General features: G+C 30.7%; 1 protein-coding gene across 1 annotated transcript in view; it reads left to right on the top strand.

The window, feature by feature from the left end:
• Nucleotides 1–20,254, top strand: part of LOC108904239 (potassium voltage-gated channel subfamily H member 8) — a gene marked incomplete at its 5' end in the record, with an annotated part of 144,268 nt that overhangs the window by 25,850 nt on the left and 98,164 nt on the right. The window contains one exon of the mRNA XM_023455359.1: nt 12,384–12,609. Coding sequence (XP_023311127.1) covers nt 12,384–12,609 — 226 coding nt within the window. The remainder of the gene's footprint in view (nt 1–12,383; nt 12,610–20,254) is intronic.

Raw genomic sequence — 20,254 nt, forward strand, 5'->3', positions numbered from 1 at the left:
CAAATTATCAACAATTACTGAAAAATTCATTGTTATAAGTCATTTTTTATTTTTTTTGCATTTTTGAGCATGTTTTTTAACTGTAATTACAGATTTTTTATTTAATATGTCAAAACGAAAAAAAAAAATGAATATCTCGGGAATTTCTTGATTTTTTATCTAAAAAATTTGTGATTATTTAAGACACAGAAAGGTATACTTTCACTAAGTTTCGTCAAAATTAAATTATTTTTGCGGAAATGAGGAATAAAAAACGAAAAATAAGAAAAAACCTGTTTTTCGCATTTTTCTCGGAAAGTTTGAGGTTATGTTAAAAAGTAACCTCTACAAAAGTGGTAGATTTTTGTATGATCTACAACTTTTGCGTTGGATATTTTTTTATTTAACGCCAACTTTTACCAGAAATCCCAATGATACAATTTTTCACAACTTTTTAACCCCCCAAATCAACCCTCTGCCCCTGCTCACGCATTTATTTTTTTAGGTTTATTTTACCATTTCCACTTATAAAAGTCCAAGTAACTATTTTTTTTCTCCAAGTGTAATTTGATTGGACAAATTAATAAATAATACCTATGATAAAGTTGATGTACATATTATTGATAGCAATAAAACAGTGCTTATCGGTTATAAAATTGATCATAACTTTTTTATTTATGATTTTTCACAAATCAAAAGGCTTAATATTGATTGATTATTACAAAATCTTACAAAAATTTACGTTTCATAATTGTAAGGACTAAAATCTGATGCCAAATCATTTTTACATTTAATAATTTAAAACAATTTGAAATGGAAATATGATCTATAAATTAATTAGTGGATTGTTTATTAGAAATTTCATTCTTTTTATTTAAAATTTTACATCCTCTTTAATTTCGAAACAAAAGAATATCGGACTGTTGCTTATCTAACATTTTTTTCCAAAATTTATACCTACTTCCTATTGCAAAATTTTGTAACAAGACTGGCGAATCGCCCGGTATAATCGAGCCGCTTAACAGATTTTTCAGATTACGTATTACGCCTGATACATACAGGATTCAGAATATATCGCTAACTTCTTTGATACCCGCTAATCCTCTGCTACCAGAGTTAGACGTGAGCACAATAGAACCTGCTAGTACACTCAACGTCGAACTTTTGCACCTTCAACTTTGCTAAATCCAAATGTATGTTAGCATATACCCCGCAGACACTGCGGCGCGGTAATTATTTACTGAAGTTTCCAAACTAGATTTCCGGAATTAATAGCACTGCGCTCATTATCACCTCATCACATCATTAGACAGGCTTCAGTCAGGTGTTTCATTATTTCGTTAACAAAGATTACTGCCGTAATAACACTGATTACAGTTGGGGTAAAGCCGACTAACGGTTATTTTTGGTATGAAATACTCTTATAACGAGCGTTCAAATAAAAACGTGGTCGAAGTTGGCTCTGACACATTGGACGTAGGGAGTAGCTTATAGCGACCAACTTAACCTCATTTCTCAACGAGCTGTATAGCAGCTGTCAGTTTCAATAACGTTAATGACTATATAACTTTATTTTAAAGAATCGTGATAACAATAACAAACAATTAAAGGAGCTGCGGAAAGTGTCCCCCTCCTTGTTATAACAATAAATTAAAGCAGCTGCTGAAAGTGTCCCCCTCCTTGTTCCAAGCACTTTTCACACCTGTTCCTCAAAGAATTAAAGACATTTTCTAAGATGCTCGGGGTATTGTTAATTTCACGAATCTTGTCTATAATTCGATCCTCTATGATAAACACTTTTTGTTCTTGAGAAAACACCATTTTAAACGCTTTTTAAAACGAAAATATTCAAATTGATAGCGGCGATATAGCGCTTTGACAGATGACGTTTAAGTTCATTTGCTATACGCTACGCCCTACGTCCAAATTTTCAGAACCAACTTGACCACGTTTTTATTTGAACGCTCGTTATATAAGGTATAATTAAATACTCGGCCAAATTTTAATGACGGATTGTGTGCCACAAATAAAAAAAAAGTTTCTATAATCATGTCTACGTGAAGAAAAAAATATGTAAGAAAAAAAGATCAATTTTTTGTAAATTATACCTATAAGTATAAAAAAAGCTTGAGCTATTTCCTTCAATCAAAATTAACAGATTTTACTAAACTACCCTCTATCCTAAGTTGCATCAAGACAAGCTGGCAATACAAATTGTTATTTTCAAATAGGTTTGAAACGACTTGCAAGATTTTATCAATATTTGATATACTGATATTTCCATATGGATGTCATTTTATGATTTAGTACACAAGGTAATTAGTTAACAGAAATGTGAAAAATACCCCCTCCTTTGAACTTATTTGCTCATAATTTTGTCTTGCAATAACTACGTAATTTTAAACATAACACTATAGTAAATAGACTATTAGTATATTGTTTTTAAGGAGGTAAGTGGATTTTACCGTAGAAGTGGAACTTGCTATGGACAACGGGTGGTAAGTGAGGTAACCTCCCTGGGGAAAAAAGCGATTTCGAACATTGCATTATTATTATGAATAAATATTTATAGTAAGTGTCCCGTTATTACATTTAGTAACATTTATAAAATCTGGATAATTATTCCCCTCGCGTTTACTGTCACATTTTTCTCAAAATGATTTGACCGCTCCATTTCAGTCACCAGAGGCTCAATATTATCTGACTGATCCATTAAATCAGTATTATGCGACGTACTACTAGAACCTGGAGTTGAAGCCTCATCGTAAAGAATCCTGTTGGCTATTCCATTTTTATTACATAAACTGTCAGCAACATAACTTTCTACAATTGTCTATTGATTGCTAATAGATCAACTCCTGTATTAACCAGTAACGTTGCCGATGTTCTTCGGAATGAATGGCCTGTATATGTTTCAGGATGTTCTAGTTTAAAAAACTGTGCAATTTTATTAGGAGTCATAGAAAGGTATTCTTGCCGACTGGTTGGTTGTAACATCTACTTCTGCTTGATGGCGCATAAAAAAGCGTGAAATTTCAGTTTTAATTTCAAATCTAATCTTGACATATTTCTTGAGAATTTCTAGGTGAGAAACAGAACCCAGACGAGATGTAATTGTAAACGTACGTGACATACCATTTTTAGAATCTAGAATTGTATTAATTGAATTAATGTTATCGAAATTTTTAAAATTGATTAAGTTTGCATAACTCATCAGAACTGCATGCTCTTGACTTTTTAGGTGTATAGCCGTCATTCTTACGTTTCAAAAATGCTCTCAGCTTGGGGTATTTTGATATATCCACGTTCTTCTCTATGAAAATAGTTGATTTAATCATTGAGTATTCACAAACTCGCCGGTGACTTTAAAGTTCTTGACCATGAAATATGCTAGCAGTGACATCTCAGAAACACCAGTTCTGGCACCATTCTTTGAAAAAAACAAAATTTACCAGTCTCGGACTCTATTGCCAGCCCTCGCTCCGCTCGGGCGCAAAACCGTCCTTGACTGGTAAATAATACTTACTTGAAAATAACTATTTTTGGTTTGTACTTTTGTTTGATTCAAACCATAATAGGCGACCATTTATTACAATCGTCATAATTTTTACGAATCGTCATTAATAAATTAGCTTAGTTGATTTTAACTATTCTGAGATAAACAATAGATACATTTTTGACGAACAAAGCGATATGTTATTAGTTCTACGGTTTTGTGAAGGAAATCGTCCAATTCCACACCAACAAACTTTCAAAAACATTGAAAGGCGTCTTGGAGAAACTGCACAGTTTAAATTCGTCAGCGGTAATGCTGGACATCCTCGTCAAGCTCAGATACCTAATGTTGCTGACCACCACCTTCACCTGACGTAAATCCCCTTGATTTTTTTATTTAGGGGCGTTAAGAGTGAAAATGTAATTTACAGTGAGGCATGACTATGGAACAGAATTGGAGGTGCTGTTTGCAAAATAAAGGAATATGTACTTAATTTATGTATTATAGGAAATGGTAGTCATATTGAACAGTCCTTGGGAGAAAACATCTAATACAAGTTTATTGTTTCTATTATCAAGTAAATTACTTTTAAACTGACGTAATTAGAATAGAATAGAATAGAATAGAATAGGATAGGATAGGATAGGATAGGATAGGATAGGATAGGATAGGATAGGATAGGATAGGATAGGATAGGATAGGATAGGATAGGATAGGATGGATCGGAACGGAACGGAACGGAACGGAACAGAATAGAATAGAATAGTTTATTTACTCAGCAGCGATAACAATAACATCGTATAGCAGACACACATATACATACACGTATACACACACATATATATAAGCAATAAGAACCGGTATACGTAAATAAACAAAGTTTCATATAAGTGCATTATGCACCGTGCATGAACAAAATCAAGTAAATCAGTAAGTAGTATCTTACTAGTAAAATCAAGTAATCAAATAATATTAAATATACATACCTAACCTACTTACATCTACATAATATTTCTAACTATTAATATTCCACACAAACATAACATAATTTTCTATTAATGTAATTACAAAACTTCACACTGAAAAACGTAGACATCAACAATCTTTTTTTTTAATTTTTTTATACAAAACTATCAAAATGTGACGATGGCATGAAACTTAGAACATATTGTTGAAGTATCTTTTGGGGTTAATGATTATTAATAATTATTTCAAGTTTTAATCTAAAATGCATTAAAATTACTTCCTCCATTCATCTTTATCAAAATTTACATATTTCTGTATTTAAAAATCAGTTCTAGATTATACTATCGCCCTGAGTCATCATCTAATTTATTGATTTTCTACTTCTACTTCTACTTTTCTACTTAGTCTTGTGAAAAGGTTTGTTATTAACAACTTATACATTTAAGGAAACCTAGAGGTATGTATTAGTCTTAATGCGGGTTTAAATAAAGGGTTGATTTAAATTAAATTGATTTAATTCCAAGGGGATGACTGCGAGGGGCAAGATAATTTGAATTGCTGAATCTGGACATAAAATTGGATAGGGTAAGCCAGAGTAACCCCATCAAATCTGCGATGTGCCATTAATGTGACGATTATGACATTTTGAGATACAAAGTTAACAATTTGATATGAAATGATACAAAATGAAAAATAATGTGTACAATGATAAACCACATAGGTACCTACTTGATGTATTGAAATCATTGTATCAAATAAAGTATACAGAGTGGTTTCGCTCGTCACTATTTAATCTCGGACTACCTCCACTAAACGGCGCCCATGGTAGCTATTAATGACTAACCTGTATACTGTTATAGCCAATGACAGGTATTAAATATGAAATCGAAATGGAGTAATCTCCAAACAGATGAAACTTAAAAAAAACCCATACGATTCTCGGAATCGGAGACACACTAATCCAATCCTATTCCTGTCTTTTTCCACACATAATAATTTCCAATAAACCGGCGCTTGGTAGGATATTGCACGCCTCACGAGATTCTATCTGCTTGCCAATGAAAAATTATCTAGCGGGAAAGAAAATAATTCCAGCTAAGGAAGATGACTTAATCCACTTCGATAAAATCCCAGAAAGTCTTACGGAATACGCCGCTGCGTTGACCTAACGCAGCTTGCTTTCCTCTGAAAAGGATTTTCGACTCACGCACGTTCGAAAAAATCAGGGTTTAGAAGATTTTAGCAAATTTTAAAACGCACGAAGTACAAATCAAAGTTAACGCACCATTAAAAACAATTTCAAAAATTAAAAATAGTTGCACTGCTTTTTCAAGCGGTCTTCCTTTCTTTTAGTATAGTTGTATGTTATCTTTAAAGTTGTTTTTTATAATATCAACATGTGTTTATTAGAGTTGAAAAGAAGAATTTTTTTTATTTTACAGTTTATGAAAAAAAGGCCATTCTTGTTAAAAAAAATCTGCTTGTATTTAATTCACAAAAATGTAGGTTTAAGTTAGCCAGGGCGTAAGGAAGCGCATAAATAGTTCATTCTTTTTCAATATGTACAGGGTGTTCTCATAACCGTCAGTGTTACCTAATGACGGGAAATTTCTGAGCAAAAATTTGATATTTTGGGAAATGAATGTCGTTTAAAAATAATTTTTATTTGTAAAAAATTAAGTACTTAAGTACATTAAGAAAAGTTTAAAATTAAGCAGTCCGTCTATTTTGATTTTCTCAATTATTCTCCATTCTTTGTAAATGATTTTTTGTGTAATAAAAGCTTTATGAGAAGTTAATTAGAAATAAAATAATGTTCCAAGTTTGTCAAGGCAATCGACTTAATTTTCAATTCAGTTCATTTCATGCAATTCAATGCTTTATCAAAACACAAAGTAGGCCTCAAATTTGGTATACGGATATAAATTCGAATTCTGAATAAATTTTGTCAATATTTTTTGTTTGTCTTTTAGGAAAAAGACGCTTTTTATACAGAATTTTTTTTTCTGACAAAATCTACTTGATTTTTCAGAAATAAAAATTATTTTCGAATTATACGGAATCGTTAAAATTTTTCGATGTTGAGACGATCCCTATGGTTAAGACGATCTGGGGACACCCCTACTTATTAAAAATAAAAAAGATTGGATATTTATGGTCTGCCTAACTGACTTATTTAAATAAAAACTCAACTACAATATTTTAACTCATTTTAGTTGCGTGTTTATTGCATGCTACAAATGCATTTTTTTAAATTTTGAACACTATTATTTGGGCGCGTCTTTGACAAAATCTACACTACATATTGTATCAATATTCTTAAAAACTTTTTCAACAAAATTTATTAAGCATTTATTAATTTTTTTTCTTTTTTTCAGAGGGGGTAAAATACCCGATAAATAAAGGGAAAAACGAAAACTATGCCATGATTCTTTTTTCATAAAAAGAAAAATGAAAAAGCTCTCTTCAACACACTGTATGAATTCATCGGATGAGACTTTCAAGAAAACTTTTAGACTTGATTTGAATTAGCAGAATATATTTTAAAGTGAATGTACAAAAAATGTTCTTTCTTCTTCGTCACTGATTTTTTTTATTAAGTCTAAGTTTCTAAATTTTTACATAAAATAGTATGATTTAGTTCACCCATGTTGATTATAATTATTAACGGAGATAATTACGTGAATCAAAAAAATTAATTATCCGGACAACTTGATTCAAGTCGATATTCCCTTTTAGCTGGCGTAGAATTGAAACCATTTCAAATCTCGTAGAAAAGAAAAAACTTATTTCTTTATGGACCCTGTATATTTTGAAAACTGAAACTTCAGTGAAAATATACAGGGTGAATCAGTCATTAATTTTAAGGGAAGATAGGGAAAAATGAGTAGAATACGAAAATGCCATTCAAAAAATTTTAAATTAAAAAAACTTTATTCAAATCATTATTTAAACCCTTTTTCGGACCGCTCCTGACTACTGACCTACTAGACCGTACTGTTCAGTCACTAACCTAACTTTAAATATTGTTAACGTTTTCACTGTTCAATATGAGTTTTTAGTAATACATAATTATGTTCAAGTAATTATTCAGTTTGTAGTACGTATACGTTATTGTGTGACTTATAACTTTTCAGAGTTGTATGGTACCTACTTATTTAAAATGGTAAATGCGGCTAAAAAATACTCATCTCATTCATTCGTCCGTAAAGTCTTAATAAAGTTGTGATCCGTTGCACTTTGATTTTGAGAGCAATTGCAAAATTGGGCAAGACGACGACTAGGAAATCAGCTGTTTCGTTACAATGTACGAATAATTTAGATATTTTTTAAAATTAAAATTAATGACATTATACTGATCATACTGTATATCTAAGCGTCCTAGATGAGGGATAAACCTATAATTAAAAAAAAAGATCGTTAAAATCAGACTAGTCTGAGAGAGAATTATTAACGAAGAGTATTTTACTGTCCTGAAGAAGTCAGTAAACTTGACGAAACACACACACTACAATTAAATTTCTGTTTTTACGCCGAACGGCACGAATTTTCATCCATTTAACCTATACTACCATACGACACACCTGACTGAGAGTACATTTCAAAATTTTAGTATTAACTTAATTTCTGCTTGACTGAAGTTTGGTGAGGGAGAATGAGGGATAGGAAATTCAAGTCAATATCGCCGTATTATATATATATTAACCTTTTGATCTTGCCGGTGGCAGTTTTTTTATAACTGAATGTTTCAAAATGTAATAAAGTGTGGCACTGCGCTTTTGAAACGCTGAAGTGAACGTTGAACGCTGAACACCGTTTAATTTGAGAATTTTTTAAATTGAGGAGTAGAGGACCGCCTTAACCTTGCAGGATTCGTGAGGAATAATTAAATACGCGATGAATATTCCTGTACCTTTGGTTAGGGTGGCTAATATAATGTAAAAATCTAGAGGATTCATATCCGGTCGCCGAGCAGGCCAACTACGTGGTATGTTTCCTTCAGTCTAACATTTCCTAAATATATTATCTAAGTATTAAATAACACCTGAAAAGTATGTACAGGGAGCTCAATCATATAAGTACCACATACCTTGTTGCAATTTTAGTTGCAAAATTAATTATGTCGTGTGCGTGACTACTTTTGCAACATACTATTATATGTTTGGAAAGAGCATGAAAAGACTTTTAATTAAAAAAAAACCGTTAAGATTCGTCAATAAACCACGGAGTTGTAGACCACCAAAGTTGAACATTTGCATAAATAATGGTTTTTGGTCCATAACTTGTGATGTAATTAATATTTTTTGACATGTGACATCTAGTTTTGTAAGTTTTTTAAAGAGTGAAAAAAAAAGAAATTTACCATTTTTCTGTACGACCAAAAGGAGCAAAGATACAAGCAAACAACGCGATTTTTCATTAAAATTACAGTTTTTTTGTCAATAACTAATACTGCGCAGTGGTTTGACACTACGGGTACAGTATATCTTCATGTATACCCTTTGAATTACTTATAAAACAAAACACAGTCAGATCAAAGCATAAAACGCGAAATGGCCTTTTTCGAAGTAATTTTCCTGGCCTATATTGAGTAAAAAATCATCTAAAATTAACTACCTTATGATCGTACAGTGAACGGAAGGTGAGTTTTAGAAACCTGAATCAATCCTCTTCAAAGGCCATATGGTATCCTTGAGAATTTTTTTATACTCGCATTAATTGTGCAAAAAAATACTTTTTCTACAAAACTGATAAAAGTGGGCTTTTTAATTGTCATTTTTGATGTTAAAAATGTCATTTTTTGACACGCGTGTTAAAAGTAAGTTACTTTTAACACTAGTGTTAAAAGTACTGGTTGCTACGAAAATTTTGGTTCATAAACACTGCGATCTGTGTGGTATTTTTTGATTTCTTATTTTTATTGAGTTTAAAGTTCTTCCGATTGTTTTGTAGAAAAAATAGTGTATGATATACGTGTAAAAAGTGATTTCATTTTATTCGTGAAGTTAAAAAACTCGCTACGCTCGTTTTTTAATCATCTTCACTCACAAAATAAAATGCCACTTTTAATACTTGTATCATAAATAACTATTTTCTGCTGTTTTGGAGTCACTACTTTATAAATATTGTGAAAAGTACTAATGTTTGTAGGTTTTCTTTTAGCTCAATACATGCTCACAAGGCCTGCAAAGAACCGTTTTCCTTTCCTGAATCGTCAGTTTTATAAAAAATTAAAGGAGCAGGTTTATTGCTCCTTAAACATCAATTACGGATTAAGACGAAGAAAAAATTTTTGCGTTATTTTTCTCGAAATTTCACATTAAATACTCATCAAATATCGAAAAAAGTAAATATTTTAAAAAAAATCAAATTTTTCAAATTTATTTTTTAAATTTCAAAATTTTTTTTTCTCGACATTTGATATATTCAATGTAAAATTGTAAAAAAAGATAACGCAAAACAATTTTTAAAAATTAGATTTTTTTTCAAAATTAAACTATTTTGCAGAGTATATTTGAACAGAAACTTATTTTATTAAGTACAAGATTCTTTGTAATTAAAGTGTCAGCATTTTCGAGTTCCATATTTACGCTTTGCAGTAATGGGCTAAATACCAATATGCGAAAGCATTAGAAGGGTGATATTACTGTCACTTCGTGAAAATTGCTTTTATTACACGTATTAAAATCGCCAGGGGGGAGCTTTTCCATCAAACTGAATCACTTTTCTGCTTTGACACCCTGAGTTCAATTTACCACTTGCTCGGATCAAGGTCAGATATGTTTTTCATCCTGTGCGTAAGTTGAAATCAATATTGATATTGACTACTAAAGAACTAATGAAACCAATACTCCCACTACACAAAAATTAATCACGAAATAAATTCGTAATGCCTACATACATATTGAAATGGGAATATTTTACCACAATGAACATATCTTAGTAGTATAGTATATTAGGCGAGCGGTGCACCACAAAAAAGATTACATTCTACGTAAGCAATAGATGGTAAGTGCCTGAAATTCATTCTCTGAACATACAATATTTTTAAGTTCCCACCTATTAATTAAAGTATAATGATAATTATAAACTCCCTTTCGAGAATTAAATAGTAAACTCTTGTGAAATCCAGACTCGATAACGATAGATAGATACATAAAGAAATAACCCCTCAGGTTACAAATCGCTCGTACAACAATGCTTTTTTCGAAAAAATCACAAGAGTTATAAATTGCTTATTTTTGCCCAAAATATGTTTTAAGTTTTCGCAATTTTGCAAGTTTTTTGTTAATAACAAATTACTGACCATCGATAGAGAAAAATATCATTAAGGTTTTTTGTTCGCAACAACGTAATATAGCGAATAGAAAAGGTTTCATCCTGGCCCTCCTCCGTGGTTTGTCCACTCGTTTCTTTGTGCGTCTTTTTAGGGGTGCACCGCTCGCCTATATGGTATATAATTTTTACGCGCTTTACAGGGTATTTACTTAAAAAAATAATAAAATTGAGAACATGATAAAATTCTTTGTTTTTTTAACGTCTACGAAGGTTCGTTAAAAAAAATATATTACATTCCCCTAATTTAAATTAAAACAAAATTTTAATTCCTCCCTAGAGGCTATTTGTAACAAAAAATAAGACCCTAAATTACATTAGGGTAATAAATCTCATAAAAATATTACCGCCAAAGTTTTACCAGCGATAATGTATAACATAATTTCCAACTTTTCCTCCTTAATTCCATTTGAGTGGGCTTTCCAAGTTCTCGGAATCTCTGACAGGCGATAATCAGTCGATTTCCGGGTCGTAACACTTTTTTACACAAAAAAAAAAACAAATAACTTTATAAAGCTGTTACATTTTAAAATGGCATCATTTTTCATATCGCCAAGAAATACTGAAAGACATTTGCAAAAATTTATTATAAATGAGTTTTTTAATTTCATACATACGTTACTCAAGTGTGGCTTATGTATTTTTTCAAAATCTCATAGAAAAATACACAATGGTAATGTAAGGGAAAGAGACATAAAATGACTTAATTTTTTTAAATTTTTCTTTCCTCAGATTTTGAAACGAACTGAACCAAAGTGAGTACCAGCAGCGCCCTGTACTACTATATGATATCGAAACATTAATACAGGCCGACAATTTTTTTTTCTTTTTAGATCAGACCTATCATCTCTCTCTTATAGATTTTAATGTGCTGAAACCAAATTTGAAGAGTAAAAAAATTTTTATGGTTTAAATTTATAATAATTGTAGGGGCCTGGTCTGTTCTACATACAGGGTGTAGCGTCTAATCCGTAAGTGTTCGAAACCTGCAGTTTTCACCGTTCATTTTGGCATAAATTACTCTATCTTGTCATCTGTGAGCAAAACGTGTATATGTTATTCAGACTCGGAAATACTGAGACGTACATTTAATAATCTTACGAGTTGAAAAAAAGGGCAACAACTCTCAAGCATGTAGTATTTTTTTAAGAATAGCCTAACCTGACTCAATTAATGCCAATCAAGGTTTGTGAATGACTATAGAAATGATGAAAACTTGGTAGAACCCTTCCAAAAGTTTCAATGTCATTGTATTTTTGCCTTTTTTCGCCCTCTTTTGCCCCAAAAAGGGCTTTCCGCCAAGTTTGTACATTAGATTCGTACTCGGCATTCAAAAATATATAGAAAATCAGTCACCTAGATTAAAATCGGGATACCAAAGATAGTATTTTGATAACTGCATATTCAATATTGTCAATGCGATTACAAAGAATCTAAACTATGATTTTTTTTTACTCTTCTTTGGTTTTAGCACATCAAAATTTATAAAAAATAATAGGTCTGACCTAAAACCTCAAAAAAATTTTTTTGTTGGCCTGTGTAATCATCCCAACGATATAGGTATGCGAACAATTATTTTTTTTAGTAATTTACCAACTTTTTTCAGAATTTATTGAGTTCGACGGCCGCCCCATTGCCAGAGTACAAGACTGCATCGGTCAAGAAGAGTAGGTTCATCATATCACATTACGGCATGTTCAAAAGTGCCTGGGACTGGCTTATACTAATAGCTACGTTTTATGTAGCAGTGGTTGTGCCGTATAATGCTAGTTTCGAAACCGAGAGACCTTCTGTGGTGTTAGATGTGTTTGTTGAAGCGTTATTTTTTATAGGTAAGTACCTAGCTGCCCGTCACATATCGCATAAGCAAGTTCTAGTGCGGTATTTTTGTTATATCCAATTATAATATTTTGTCATTTTAAGTCGGCAGTTTTAACTAATATGGAGAAGTAATACTTGGAGAAAATCGTTTATTTTCAATCTCAGATATTAATTAAAGAAGCACAGTAATTTCTATGCCTGTTTCAAAAACTTGTTTAAACTTTGAAACAATATAGATGCTAAATGAGCGGAACAATAAAAAAATAAAAATATTCTGAAATTGTTTTTAATTACTTACCATGAAGAAACTTCTCAGGAGATAAAAGTAAAAGATAATAATATGAAGTTATGACTTATAATCAGAAAATAGAATTGTTTCTACGATCATTGGTCCACCTATGTTTCCGATTGTAGATCCTAATGGCTTTTAGGTTATATAAAACCAACTCAAACTGATCATTTAATTTCAAGGCATTCCAATCATCCTTTTCAACATAAAATAACAGCCATTCGCTGCTACGTTCATAGATTGTTAAATATACCAATGTCAAATTTAAATTTCAATAAGGAAGTGCAGATATTGCAACAATTATGTATTAATAATGATTTTTCTCCTGATATTGTACAGAGAACTGTTAATAGAATTTTGTTTCAGAAAAATAGAAATTTAGCTTTTCGTTCACAAAATGTTAACATTGATAATAATTACAATTTTAGATCTTCATCTTATTTAGGTAGTATTTCGGATAATATTTCAAAAATTTTAACTAAAAGTATTCCTAATCTCAAAATTTCCTTTAAAGTAAATAAGTCAATTCGTTAAAAATTTTCTAAAGTTAAAGATTCACAGGATAAATTGTCAAATAGCGGTATATATTTGTTATCTTGTAATGATTGTCATGTCACCTATGTTGGTAGAACCATTAGATCATTAAATATTCGTGTTAATGAACATTTAAAAAGACCTGAAAAGTCAGCTTTTGGACATCATATTAATTTTACTAACCATTCATTTTCACCTTTAATCAATAGCAAAATTCTTCATAATATTCATAATAATTTTGATTTTCATAAAATTAATTTATTGGAAGACTTAGAAATTCTAAGAGAAATTAAAAGGAACCCTAATAACTGTGTTAATACTCAAGTCAATTTAAATTGTAATTTTAAACCTTTATTGAAGTATCTTTGGGAATCTCATTAATTCACAGCTGATAGTTTGTTATTAGTATATTGGTAGTTTAACTTTAAAAATTTTTGTTTTCACTTAGTTGGTAATCCTTAGAATTGTAGAATGTCAATTTCCAATTTCATTTAACATTTAACCTCACTTTATTTCACTCCACGTGTTCGACATTGTTAGTCAATTTCTGTTTCTTTCTCTTGTTATTTACCTGTAATTGATGTTATATTTAATGTTGTATTTTGTTATGTCGAACTTATTAAGATTTTCAACGTTTCCTAAATTTTTTTTTGGTATCTAAAATTTAACGTAAGTAAAAAAAAAAATTTGTTTGCCTTATATAATGTCATTTCAACCTCTTGTTGATATTTTAGGAATAGCTCCGATGATGACTATGTAGTCGAAAGCGCTCAGCTAAGATTTTAATAAAAATTTTATACACACTTTAACATACAAATTTCTTTGGTTTTTCTTTAAATCACCGAAGTGTGTACTCAAGATACAGTCGTTATTATTTTTTAGGTTATATTTTTTAAAAATTATCTTTTGTATTTGTCCATAGATTTGGACTATTTCTGCTACTATAACGCGCATTGCCGCTTACTAGCATAATATAGATTACTAGATGTTTTAATCACTTGTTTGCAGTTTTTAATAAACTCTAGTTGTACATTTATACTTTTTACGCACTGAACTGGGATAAATAAATATTAAAACTCCAATAATTCTTCCGTAATCGCTCTCTTTATTTTTACTTTTCATTAAAAGTAGTCTCAATATTAAACGTCGTGAGGGAAACTCCTTGAAAAAACAATGAAAAAATTTCAAATAACAATTTGAATTGGAAATTTCGCCATTCTCAGAAGAAAATCGCTAACCGATCGCTGGCATCGTTTGGGATGAATTAAACATGTATTCGGATTTGACCACGTGTAAAGAAGGAAAAATTGGAACCCCTATAACCTACCATAATAAACAGAATATTTTGGATTGGTAATGAAAATCTGTTTTTTGCCACATACTCGTTATTGATTATCTCTATCAATATTGTAAATTTCAAATTACTTATTTTATTTAAAAAAATAGGTTACATTAGACTTACAGCTCATTGATGAAAATTTTATGGAAATGTTTATATAAACTCTACAAATATAATGTAATTTTACCGATTTACATGAAAATATCAATAATTTGTTTTCTTTTTTTATTACCCTGTAGAATTTTCATTGTAATTTTACCTCTAATTATTCACATAACTGTACAATAAAATTGCATCGTTTTGGGTAATTATTTGATAAATTTTCCAGAGTACTTAATCTAATTTAAGGTAGAATGTAATTTTACAAGATACTTTTACAGACATTTTACAATACATTATAAAATCACATTTTAGTTGGAATTCCACAGTGTTTCTTACTATAAACAATTGATTTTGCGATAATTTAATTCTATTTTCTCTGTAAACACACAACTGTAATTTTATAATAAAAATTGATACCGTCTTGGTACTTTAAAAAATTTACGGAAGTCTACTTCAAATATAAAATTTTATCAAGTTAGAATGTAATTGTACATAATACTTTTACAGATATTTTACAATTTAGTTTGAAATTCCACCACAGATAATACTGAAGATTAAATCGATTTTAGGATAATTTAACACTGTAGAACTTTCATTGTAATTTTACCTCAAATTATACACAGGACTGTAATTTTACAATAAAAATAAAAATACATCGTTTTCCATACTTGTTTAAAAATATACTAAAGTCCTAACCTACTTCAAATATGAAATTTCTTTTAAGTTAGAATGTAATTTTACAGAATACTAGAGACACTTTACAATATAAATTTACATTTTTATGGAAATCCAGAACAGATAATGCTGGCGATAAATAAATAATTTCTTAATAATTTAAGACTATTATAACGGTAGTACCTACTTTCATTTGATAATTTTTTGATAAATTTGCAATAGACCTTATGTAATTTTACAGAATAATTTCTTGTGTACTTTACAATATGAAAATTTTATCCGCAATTGAACAACGCATATTGTTGGTGACAAGTAATTAATTTTCAGATAATTTAACACTACTGTCACTGTAGTACCTTCATTATAATTATACTTCGAATTATACACACAATTGTAATTTTACAATTAAATTACAATTACACTTTACAGTTACAATTTACAATTAAATTACATCGCATTCTTATGAAATACATTTACAAACACTTTGCAGGTAATGTAAATTTACATTTTTGTTGAAATTTTGGTGTAATTTTACTGTAGTATACAAAGATTTCATATATTAAATGGAAAATGGCAATAATACTCCTATATTACGAGAATGATTTTTTAAATATGTTAATATTGTTCATATTCCTCAGTCAGTTAACTAATTTTAAATACATCACGCTTTTTAGAGGGCCCCTGTCGCGTATTGTTTATGAAACATTAATCTTAACCAGCCCCTTTTTAATATCAACGTCATTTTTCTTCCCTCCTAACGGCTTCTTCCCATAAATTCATATAAAAAATTGTAACTGAAGCCAAAGAATTTACGACAAAATAACGGTTCCATCTTTAGATCGTTGTCATTTTATTACTTTCTCATAATGTGTCTAGTGTTTGGCCCAAATGAAACAAGCCTCCCGGTATTGATCCAAGGTTATATTAAATTTAATACAAATTCCTGCAGGAATTCCTCCTGAGGTACCACCACAAGCAGTGACTTCTAAATTATTCTTCAATGATCGATCCTCGGCCGTAAAAGAACCGTAATATATTTTTTACAGCCCTATAAGTTTAGAAACGGCAAGAAGTTTACCTTAAAATTGCGTTCATAAGTTTTATTTGCGTATGTCTCTTGTTATGTTTTCGATTTTGCCTTTATTTGTTGTTTCACTTGAAAAAAATGGACCTTGGCGTTAGTTAAAAATATATATTTTTTTAATATCTATTAATTTACCACAATAATATGAAGAAACATTTTTGGAACCGCTGACTATATCAGTTTGTTACCACTGTGTTTTCTCAAAAAGAAAATAGAATTAAAAGTAAGACTAGAAAAATAAACAACTTCAAAATTTGCTTGAAAATTAAACAATAAAAGACGCATGTTTCTGTAAAACTAAAGTAGAACTAATGATAACCTAAAAAAATCCATTAGCAATTTTTGTTTACTACAAAAAAAGGAACAAAAAGCGTACTATCTACGGCCACAAATATTCACCTATATAACAGAAGTTCTCAATAGGTTTTATCTATGATGATTATTATTAATTTTAAGTCCCACTTTGCAGTTTTAACGGTCCTGATTATTGAAAAATTATTAACGCATTATTTATTAAGTATAACTCTAGTCATATGTATACTACGGAATGCAAAAAAGATTCATCTACATTTTTCTACGGTCTCAGAATTTTGTCTACGTTCACTGTGTGGCAATAACACTAGCTGTATTCCACTAAAAATAAATCTCTAAGATCTTAAATACTCACTTCATCCAGGGTGAATCACAACTTATCCAAAAAAAATTGGGTCATGAAAAATGGAAAAATATCTTGAAGAAAATTTTTGTAAAATCCTTACAGTTTCCGAGAAAAACATTGAAGTTGTAGTATTTACAACCCTTACATCACTGGGCCACTATAGTCTCTAGCGTTATTCGCGGTGAGCGCTGTACGCAATGCGCGCTCTCTCTCTCTTTCTCTCTCTGTCCACGTGGCTCCAGGCGATTCCGAATATTGAAATCAGATTTTATTATTAACGTCTCTGCGATAGTGTTTCCATTAGTTTTTCACGTGTCATAAATGGCTTACGTGTACATCAAGTAATGGTGAACTTTTATACTACTATAAGCTCAGTTTATCTCTGGGTTACTTCTGTATATCGAGGTGTATTAATAACTTACCGAAGAATTTTATAAAGTAATGTATATAAATTTTTTCTAAAGCAGCAATATCCGAAAAGGAATAGGGGTATATATTAAAATCTTCTGCTATCCCTGAACTTATAAGACCGCACCTAGATAGCTTAAAAATTCACGAAAATCAAAGCCTGAGGGTGGATGAACGAAGCAATCGATATAAGAAGCTTTGCTGTGACCATCGTTCCTCGGAGATATTTATGAAAAAAAAAACGCGACTGAAAAAAAGGCATTCGTTTTGACAAGCTCTCTTTTCGCTTCTTCGCTTTTCAAAGAAATTCCATAAAGGAAAATTTTACTTCCACCATTTACTCACTTTGGCATAAAAAAAGTTTATTTCAAATAAGAAAATAATAGCCTATAAATATTAGTACGTACGATGTAATTTTCCTTGACTTTCGTATTATTACAAATATTTTTTTCCAACAGCAAAAATTTCAGGACAAATACAGGGTGATTCACAAATGGTGACCAAAAGTGAAACCTCGTACTCTTTGGTGAATTTTAAGGGAAGTCTTTCCTTTAAAGTTTCGTGAAAAAAATACAGGGTGTTAAACTTCAAAAAATATTTATTTAATAATTTAAAAACTAGTAAGTGAAATAATTTTAAATTGGGCACATATTTTTATGTAAACATTGTCCAAGGCCTTTTTCTTTTCAAGTTTACATTGTCCAGTGGCGGAGATCCAAGGTATCGGTGACATATTTTTCTAAATAAAATAGTACGCCACTGCTTTACGGTAACAACCATGATATTTTCGGATTCATCTTTTAATTTTCTAAAAATAACTACTCTCTTGTCGAAAAAAAGCCTAATTTTCGAGTAAATTTGAGGTAATATTTTGTTGTCTTCATCGAACTAAAGTCCTGACAATTAATAGACTGAAAATCCCACATGACATAAATATGATTTTTCAGGTTTATCCTTCATGGAAAAATTCGTTTTTACCGTTTTGCTATAATTAAACACAATTCTTAATTTTTCCAACGAAAATGTACATGTAATTGAGTATTTTTATTTTAAGTATTATTGAAATATAAGGAAAATGTACGCAGCATTATTTTTTATGGTGAAAGTCCTGCTTTTGTCCTAAATAAACTTTTCATTTACTTTTTCCTCAATGTTTTTTATTTTGCGCAAAATTGAATGAACGAATTACGTTTATTTACTAATTGGTTACCGTCGCACCAAACTTCATAGTAAATATGCGTTACTCACACTCTGCATTTCTCCACTGCGCGATGATAACCATGACCACCGCTGTAAACAGTTTACAGATGTAGAAATGAATACGTACTGCGCGACGGTAACCATGACCACCGCTGTAAACACTTTACTCATTAGAGTTAAGTTGTCAGTATAATACAAATTTAACATCACCTTTTTAATGTATTTCGTAAGACTTATATATTAATTATATACATAGATAAATAACATTATAAACTAAATTTTCAATTAAAATTTTTTGCTACTAAAATTTCTAAGGGGGGCGGCGCCCCAGAGCCCTTCGCACCAGCCGTCACTGCTATTCTCATAAGTATATATCTCTTTTTCGTTTCAGAGTTTATATAATATATCTGGTAAAAAATTCTCCAACGAAATTAAACAAAATAAAATATTTCAAAAATTAGTTACACTTCAATCACGCCTACGTAATTGGATACTTGCGATTTATGGCGCCAGGGATATAATAACCACAATTTTTTTCGGGTGCCTACGAAGTGAGAAAATGGGAAGAAAATGAGTTATCACGGTAATGAGGCTTTCGTTTTCATTTAACATATAAATCCTGAAGCGCCACTGAGGGAACGAAAAAGGAAGCACGAAATAAAAGTAATAGGGTAGCTTAAAATTAAGTGCCATATCGTATTTCTCTTTCAGCTTACTGTATTATTTGAAAATTGCCGTCGAAAGTCACTTAAACATAATTTACGTGATGGAAAATTACATAAAGCGTTTCTAAAATATACTTATACTAAACTAAACCTAAAACAGAGACTTCTTGAAATTTTTCCACGCCCCAGTTTCCAGCTGAGGCGTGTCAATGCGTGTCATAAGCGTACAAATGGGGGAAGGCGTGCTATCATTTTCACATTTTATTTATTCCAATAAGTGTCGCTAAAATGAAGTCGCGTGTTAGTGGTCAATCTGATGATCGGGAGTAGTCCTAAACTACCGAAAGAAATTAAAATTGACAATGAAATATGCGATCCGTAAGAAGGTTTACGGAACTTTTACCAAAATTGACATATCTCTGTTGTATATTTAACAATTTTTGGAACCCTCTAAATGATACGCCCATGGAATCGCCTTACCACGGATTTACATATTGAAAATAAGTCTCTAGCTAAGTCTCTAACTTGTCACTGGAGTATTGGAAGTATGTTTAGAACAGAAAAGTAAAAGTGACTGCCGTTTTACAACCACCTTAAAACGTTATCCGAAAACTCCTATCTCCAGACTAGTTTAATAAAGAACCCGTTTCATCGTACCAAGGTTATTTAAAATTTAATATTTACGACTATTGTAGTGAACTT

This window comes from Anoplophora glabripennis, unplaced genomic scaffold (genome assembly GCF_000390285.2).
Source record: "Anoplophora glabripennis isolate ALB-LARVAE unplaced genomic scaffold, Agla_2.0 scaffold46, whole genome shotgun sequence".
NCBI lineage: Eukaryota > Metazoa > Arthropoda > Insecta > Coleoptera > Cerambycidae > Anoplophora > Anoplophora glabripennis.